Genomic DNA, 9,085 nt, shown 5'->3' with positions numbered 1-9,085 from the left:
AGTTCTATTAGTGGCTAGATTCTCCATAAGTCTGTACCATGCCATTTAATAACCTATATCACATTTACTTACTGTATATATTTTTAATACAAATAAATAATAATAAATATCGATAAATAAGCTTTAAAAAAAAATTATACAATTTGAGTTTAACTATTATAATTACAGTATCTTTTGCCCATTTACATGTTACCACCACACTATCTAAATTTACTTAAATTACAATTTTATATGAATATATGATGCATAAAATATACATCAATTCCTATTCCTATATTTTTGTATTTATTTAATAATTACACATAAAATAAGTTTCTAATTATTATATAATTTTAGTTGAACTATTACAATCGTAGCAACTTTCACTCGTTTTCATTTTCATTTGAAATAATTATACAGACAATATACCTCAATTCAGGTTCTTATATATTTAACAAATACACATAAAATAAGTTTCTAATAATTATACAATTTTCAACAAAGTTGAGCTATTATAATCATGACATCTTACACTCGTTAACTTGTTGCTTGTTACCTTTAGACTACCTCAATTTATTTAGATTACAATTTACTTTTATTTTAAATAATTATACAGACATTACACCTCAATTCATGTTCATATATTTAATATTTACGCATAAAATAAGTTTATAATAATTATATAATTTGAATTGAACTATTACAATCATAGCATCTTTCACTCGTTTACTTATTGCTTGTTACCTTTAGACTACCTCAATTTATTTAAATTACAATTTACTTTTATTTGAAATTACTATGCAGACATTACACCTCAATTCAGGTTCATATATTTAATAATTACGTATAAGTTTATAATAATTATATAATTATTGAACTATTAAAATCATAGCATCTATCACCAGATTACTTGTTTCTTGTAACCTTTATACTACCTCAATTTACTTAAATTACAATTTACTTACATATTAAATAATTATACAGACAATATCCTCAATTCATGTTCGTATATTTTTTTTATGTATTTAATAAATATGCATATTATATATTTTATAATCATTACACAATTTCGACATAACAAATAATAGAAGAGTTGTCTTTCTGATTAGATGATGATTTCCTACTCAGTCATTCGAGACATCAAAGTAGCAACAGAATATGTAAAGTGAAGTATCTGAAAAAAAAAATAAATAAGAGAATACAATGAATAATTAAGAAGAAAAATATTTTTAAAACAATACTAATAAAAAAAGAGAGAGAAAGGAATTACTATTCTAAAACTAATCCTGAATCGTCTCAAGTACCATTAGTAGCTGTAGAACACTCCATTAACATTGCAAAACTTTATCAGTACTAGAACATTTTATTAGCATTATAAAACGTCATTGTTATTAGAATACATCATCAGTATTTAGAACATTGTATTCATATTAGATAACATGTCATTGGTATGATGATATTTTATTAGTATTATAACATTCCAGTAAATTTAGAACTTCTTACTATGTAACCAACTATACCCTACATTATGTAGATCTAAGAGAATCAAAATTCACCATATTCCATGAAAATCCTAATCCCCTTGCAAAATCCCCATCTAGTAGTACCCATCCTTACAACCTTCACCAAAGGTTGAAATGGCTTACATAATGCCGCAAAAGTAAGAGTTTATTAAAAATAGAATAACAAAAATTGAAAATACTACAAATAATAATAATAAATCAGTGCTCTATGTAAATAATGAAAACATTGAAATTAACATAATAAGGGACGTGCGAAAGTAAATGATACGAGAAGCATCAAAATATATAGATAAAATTAACAAAATAAAGAAAGTATATAAGTTTAATTAAATTAAATAGTTAAAATAAAAATAATAAAACGTAATGAGCAGAGGTGAATAACGTATGTAAGGAGAATTGAATAAGAAATCAAAGAGATAAGAGAGGTATGAGTGTGAGAAGAAGGAATAAAATAAAATACACAGAGACTCACTTTACTGAAACTTCCCTCTTGTTATTAGTATCAGAAAAATGTATTAGTATTATCTCTATAATTTTATTTTATATTGTTGATGTAAGATGTGCTACCTCTAGTATGCATTCATCTGATTTAGTTTTGTCTAGCCTATTGATGTCTGAATTAGCGTAGTGTTGATCGAAATGGTTATTTACAGTCACTTGGAGTGGTTCGGGTTTTTTCCGGCCAATGGCTGCATTGTACATGTTCTGTGTATAGTGGTTGTTGGAACAGATTTAGGATCTAAATTTTGTTTTATAATATCTAAATAACATAAAAAAAAAAATGTATATATATTTTTAACTTAATAACTTAAATCCCATTGAAACAAAAATCAGTGGATTTATTGTGTTATTTATGGGAATATAGATTTCGTTATAAAGGAGAATCTGAAATATTTTTATCCTTAACTATAAAAAATTTATTAAAGTAGTATACTTATGAAAAGACAGTTCGCTTCAATTAAATAAGTAAAAAAGAAACTTAAGATAATTATATAGTCAACTAGTTTTGTTTTTACAGTAGCTGTCCAAAGTCTTTTTATCCATTTTAATCTTCTAGCAAACATCTATGAATAACTCATCATTATTTTTTTTAAGTGGAATGGTTGTCAAGGATATCCTTGATTTCTACACTAATCCGTTTAATTTATAATTATTCAGTTCCTAACTCACCTTCGACTCTTTTCTTGTATTTTGTTTTACCATTTATTTCAATATTTATTATCTTTAAATCATGCTCCATTTTATTTCTTATAAATGTAATGTAACCTTTGTATTAGTGTTACTTAAAAAAAGTTATTGTAAGAAAAGTTGATTGCTACCTACTGCACATACAACTTATTTGGATTGTTGAAGACAATAGACTGTCAATCTTAACTATTATCTATCTGTGTATAGTGTGTAATGTTATTCAATTTTCATCTTCTATCTACAGTTTAATATCACATCTATCCTTATGATATCTGCTTCTATTTTCCGTCTTCATCAATATCAACATCTTCATCTAGAAGTGCACCCACCTTTTAATTATTCTGATAATCAACCTTCAGTCACCTCAGTATATCAGGTATTTCAACTCTACTACATTCACATTATATTATTTCTTTAACTCTGTATTTGTAATAACAGTCATTTAATTTTATTAGTTTATTTATTTTTAGTAACTTGTAATTTTATCTTGATTTATCATAAAGTTTTTTATTTATTAATGTTTATCTTTCTAGAGCTCTTTAGGTTAGGTTTTTATTTTGTAGAGTTTTGTATCCAATTAAATATTTAAAGTTTGTTTTTTTTTTTATTTCTCATTATTTCAATACAGGTTTTAGAGAATAATTTATGCGTTTTGTTGTATTAATGATTTATAATTTTCAATTAAGTTTTATTTCTTATGACATAATAAAAATAAACAGATGTATGTAATAAAAATATATATTACATGTATTATTTTCCAATGTAAATACTTATTTTTTAAAATTATTTTTATATGTACGTCAAGGTATACTTGAATTCCTTTTGTATTAAAATTTACAGTTGTTTAAAACTGTAGATTTTTTTTTTTATTTTGAAAATAACTTAGTACTATATGAAGTTTTAGTTAATAATATTTTTATAGGGGCTACGAAAGACAATTATATAAACTTAATTTTTTACATTTTTTTATTCTTTCTTTATTAATTTTTTTTTTAGCTTATCCTTAAATGTAAATTGACATTGTCCTCCAGGCGCAAAGGTATCTACAGTTCAGCAACATTGTAGCATCATGCGGTATTGCCGTATCAGACATTGAAGGCGCAACTTCTGCCTCAGAGGCAACTTAGTTCTTTTATCTTATATAAGGGAATTGTTCGAACCTTTGTACACAATAAACATTTGAAATATTGGACCGATTAACGTTCTGTTTTAATTTTCTTTCTTTTTTTTTGGAAATGTTCACTGTCGTCATGAGAATATCAAAAGCTACTGAGATCCCCAATAACTCTAAATAAGAACAAACTGAAACAATTTTGAATCAGAAAGTATCATTTTTTTTTCTGCCATTTTTATAAATCAATTTATTTTCTCTTTCTGTAGAATAAGAAAAAAATATTACTGAGAATATTAAATGATTTTATTCTTACAAAAAATTATAAAATCATAATGAAGCTTCGATTAAAGCAAGTCAGGATTTTTTTTAGAAATATCAAATCATATTCGTTTTCAGCGTCGTCTGAAATTTTTAAACACCATCTTAGAAAGAAATTAAAAATTAGAAAAATTTCAACTTTATTTAAAGGTTTTTTTTCTCTATGTGTCCCTTGTTCATATAATTGTTCATAACTCCTCTAAATTTGATCCAATTCCTACCTTATTACAATCGTTATAAAACTGAATATCTGCTCTTTTAACCTATTTTTACAAAATTCAGATTATTTCTTAAATATTTATTTAAAAAACTTTTCAAATGTTTAATTTTTTACATAAGGTTCGCATTAGTTTAATTAGACCTATATTATTATTATTTTGTTAACTGCATTATTTATCATTAAACATTTTGCTAATGAATCATATTAGTCAGAATTATACTATTTACTTACGGACATGATCGTTTCCATGTTTACGGGATACATCCTGATGGCAGTGAGCGTTTCTCCCTTTCTCGATCTCACCATCATCATCTGGGCCGCCTTCCTGAACTTCACATCCGCCTTGTACCAGTCACTGCTGTAGATGGCGAACTGAAGATCCGAGCTCTGTCTGTGAAAAGAGAATTAGAGAGAGGCGGCCCATGGTTATATTGACAAATTTACAGATGATCATTATTAAATTAGATAAAAATATCAAAATCTCATGAATATACATCTGCAAGATTTTTAATAACATGCAAAATAACAGTGTTCATAGTGCATCCATTAATTTGCAATTGATATGTTTAATATTTCAATAAATATTATTGGTATATATTCTACTGATGACTAAGCATTGAATCCAGCGAGCACCTTGTTTTGGGGTCACAGCCTAGATGTCCTAGGGACACCCTTACACTATGCTCAAATAAAGCTGGGTTCTACATATAGTTAATTTGTGTTTTTTTAATTTTATTCACAACTGTACAAATAATAAATACAATAAGTAAATATGTTGTATGTTTCATATACACTTGAACATCTTGGGAAGGAACCATCCATTGGTGGTACTCCAAGCATTAATTTAAATTAGAAGGTCCCGTGACCATCTTCTTTTCAGACGCCTCGGAGGATTATCAGGGATTGTTAAGGATGAAAGATTAAGAATTAATGGGTTAGGATGGGTAAGGAGTTTGGAATGAAAAGACTCGTATGACTTTATTTGTAACGTATAAGGAGCATCAAGGATTTTGGATTTTAATGATTGGATGCGGGAGGAATTTGATGGTTTGGTTGAGCCCCAGACCTCAATTCCATATGTCCAAATTGGTCTGGTTTTAGAGCGTTTTTCAAGTAATTGTTGTAGCAATCGGAATCTACGAGCAGTTTCTTGTCGTTTCAGTCTTGTGTGTGGATTCCAAGTAAGTCTTATGTCAAGATGGAGTCCTAAGTATCGAATCTGTTCAACAGGCGTTAGTGGAGTATTTAGAAAGGATACTGTAGGACAGGAGGGCAGAGGTTTACGACGGAGAGTAAAAGTGATCTGATGGGATTTGTCAGGATTTATTTTGATTCTCCAGTTTTGACACCATTCTTCAATAGATGTTATGTGTGCCTGTAGTGTTTGTGATGCACTAGCTGGATCGTTGTTTACAGACAGTATATATGTGTCATCAGCGTAATTTGTGGTTTTAAATATTGTTTTGATGGAAGATGGAAGAGATAAAAGAGAAATAAAAATAGAACGATTTAAATATTTTTGAAAATGGAATAAACAATAAAGATATTTATTTATAATCTTTAAATTTCTTTCTTGAGACTGGCAATTTTTTACTAAATAATTCAAAAATACTATCCAAATTATAGTCTCAAAACATTTATTTCATTTACACGTCCAACGTTTCGGCCAATTCGGCCATCTTCAGGGACAATCTTAATTTACTATGAGACATATCATTTAACCATTTTAAAAAAACTCCATACAGGCTATTCTGCCCAGGTCAAAACATTTATATCTAATATGTCAAAAATACATTAAAAATCACAGTCAAATTATTTCTCTTTTACCACTCTTTATACACTTTTATTACAACCTCTAGGTTGTTTATCTTTGTAGGAGTAGTAGTTTTTATGATATTTGACAAAATAAACTCACAAAATGTTAATCTCTAGTTGCTCGTATAAAATGTTGGATTTTTGAAAAAATATATCTCTAGATCCATAAGACACATATATGTTTGCTAACACTCAAAATATATGAAATTTAACTTACTATAAAGTAGTTTATGACACTTATCTTCGTAGGGGTAGTAGGTTTTATGATATTCATATATTTGTTAGAACAACTATAAATCAATTTATTTTAGCAAATTTCATGTAAACTGAATCCTAAATCCTACGAAGATAAACATCATATACTACATTATAGCTCGTTAAACTAGCTTTAATTTGAGAGCTAATTAACATCTGTACGTCAAATGGTTTTTGAGATATGAATTTTTCAAAATAAATTCACTAACTACTGATGTTTTAGTACTTCCCATACAACATTTTTATGAAATGTTGCGTTTTAAAAAGCTATATCTCGAGAACTATTTAATATAAATAACTCTATTAGGGCTCTTATTTTAGCAAATTTACTCTTCTTTAACTGACTTACTCCTAGGTTTTCTTGTTTTGTTCCTACTTTTTAAGCTATAGAGAGCTACGAATGAAAAATTAATTTTTTTATTGCTTTGAAACAGCCTGCATTGTTTATTCCCCCAAACTACACTTGGCAGACTCATCAATTTTCACTATTAATTATACCCAGTTTTCATTAAAGTAAACAAAAATTGGAGTGAGATATTTGCCTTTTTTCTCCTCTTGGGCTCTTGTACTATAATTGTAAATAATTCAATTTATCAACAAAATGTATTAAAAATATTTATATAAATTAAGCAAAGAGATGAAATAATTAGGTAATAAACAACTCCTTAATTTAACTCAGGTGTTCATACTTACGGCAGTCTCAATATAAGAAGAACCAAAACAGAACATGGAGACTTCAATAGCTTGATATGCAAGAAACTGAAAGAATTTGAAAATGAACATTGGGTTTCCTTTTTTACCCTAGAAAAAAATAAAAATTATAAATTCATTAATTTAAATTCATAAATAAATTCATTAGATTTAAACTTTATTAATTTAAAATTATTATGAATACAAAAAACTTAAATAGGTGTAATGATGTAATATAAATCATAAAATTACAGAAACATTATCAATTTTTTTTTTCGTAATTATATTTACAACCGTATTTACATAAACATAAGAAATAGTTGATCGTGGATGACTTATACGAGGAGAAGATGGTTGGGGGTGCGGTCAAAATAAAACACAAATAAGTTGATGTAACTTATTTAATCGTGCCAACGTTTCGGCCAGAATTTCTAGCCTTCATCAGGGCCAAGAACAGAACAAGGTAACAACCAATGAATACAGAAAATATAAACAGAATGACATAATTAAAATGGAATTAAAAAATAAAGTGATGAAAGAAATAGGAAATAAAATTTTATTAATTTCATTCTGTACAATTATTTACTTTATGCCATTCTATTTATATTTTATTTTTTATTTTCTTTATATTCATTGGTTATTATTTTGTTCTGTTCTTAGCCCTGATGAAGGATAGAAATTCTGGCCGAAACGTTGGCACGAATAAAAAAGTTACTTCAACTTATTTGTGTTTTATTTTTACCGCCCCCCCCCCCCCCCCCAACCATCTTCTCCTCGTATTTACATAAAAATACATCTAGTGAATTTTATTTTTTTTTTATTAATTAATTATTCAATTATTTTAAAATGAAATAACTATTTAAAAATTATGTAATTCATAATTTTAATTTTTTTCTCAGAATTAAAGTTTTTAACTCGTTCTTGTTTTTCAGCCAAGATGAAGGCCTGAAATTCAGATCGATGCTTCAACACAACTTAAATAAGTGTATATATTGTTATTTATTTAAAAAATTTATTTTATATTTTAATTGGTATCTATTTTTGTTGAAAAGGTGAAAAAAAGGAAGGTTAGGTAAAGAGAGAAAATATAAAAATAAAATAAAATATAAAGTAGTGAAAGAAAAATATGAAGTATATATAAGTAAAATTTATGTAAGTTGTGCTGAAGCATACTTAAATAAGTTTTACTTATTTTTACTTTCGTCTATGATTACTGACTGAGCCTGACCATCTTCACCTCTTTGTCTTTTATTAAAGGTTTTCCTAAATGAATTGACCTACAGATACAACCATTTTATATATTTTGCAAATTAAGTTCCCTTAATACAATATATTATGAAAAATTGCCTTTAACCTGATAGTGAAAAAATTATAATTTTAATATTATTTTGAAGATTTGATAATCGAAATGCACCTGTTAAAATAAAAGAAAATCGCCGCCATGTTGTAGAACTCTAAACGAATGTATCGACAAAAAAAAGGAAAAAAAACATTTGAATGCCGTAACTTACTCATTTTTTTTCCTGTATTTTTCTATTAATAAGTTTTATTGATTTTCTGAGGTATATTTATTCATAAAAGAAAATTCTTAAATTTAATATGAAATTAAAAAAACAAAAAATAAACACATAATTATATTTACAAAAGTATTTATCCAAATAAAATATAAATAATACTTACGAACAAAAACTGAAATACAGCAATAACCAAGACGAAAATTCCCATTCCTAAAATCATAGTTACTAAAGGATTGTACACGCTCCTCAGCTCGTTCGCATAACTAAAAAAATATAAAATATATAAATATGTTTATCAATTATGTGATTATTATTTTTTTATCTTGTAAAATTACATTTTGTGAAATCATAGAACTCATTCACACCATATATAAATTAAATTATAACAAAATAAGGAATTGAAGGGAAGGAAAAAAAGATAGTATAAATAATAATAGTTAATAAAAACAAAAAAATAAAATAACAT

The 9,085-nt window shown here is 26.6% G+C and overlaps 1 protein-coding gene across 2 annotated transcripts in view; it reads right to left on the bottom strand.

Moving 5' to 3' along the window:
* Positions 1 to 203: 203 nt before the first annotated feature.
* The window catches only part of LOC106683679 (odorant receptor 10-like), an 11,939-nt gene continuing 3,057 nt past the window's right edge, over positions 204 to 9,085 (bottom strand). The window contains exons 2-5 of one of the 2 annotated variants that reach the window (XM_067048210.1): positions 8,783 to 8,882; positions 7,106 to 7,213; positions 4,574 to 4,729; positions 204 to 1,153 (exon numbers count right to left, since the gene is read on the bottom strand). In XM_067048210.1, coding sequence (XP_066904311.1) covers positions 1,100 to 1,153; positions 4,574 to 4,729; positions 7,106 to 7,213; positions 8,783 to 8,882 — 418 coding nt within the window. In that variant the 3' untranslated portion in view covers positions 204 to 1,099. Of the gene's footprint in view, positions 1,154 to 4,573; positions 4,734 to 7,105; positions 7,214 to 8,782; positions 8,883 to 9,085 lie in introns of those variants that run through there. The other variant, XM_067048211.1, reaches the window with a different exon arrangement.

Source organism: Halyomorpha halys, unplaced genomic scaffold (genome assembly GCF_000696795.3).
Source record: "Halyomorpha halys isolate HHAL.00 unplaced genomic scaffold, Hhal_1.1 Scaffold28.1, whole genome shotgun sequence".
NCBI classification, from domain to species: Eukaryota; Metazoa; Arthropoda; class Insecta; order Hemiptera; family Pentatomidae; genus Halyomorpha; species Halyomorpha halys.
This window is presented reverse-complemented; position numbering and strand designations above follow the sequence as displayed.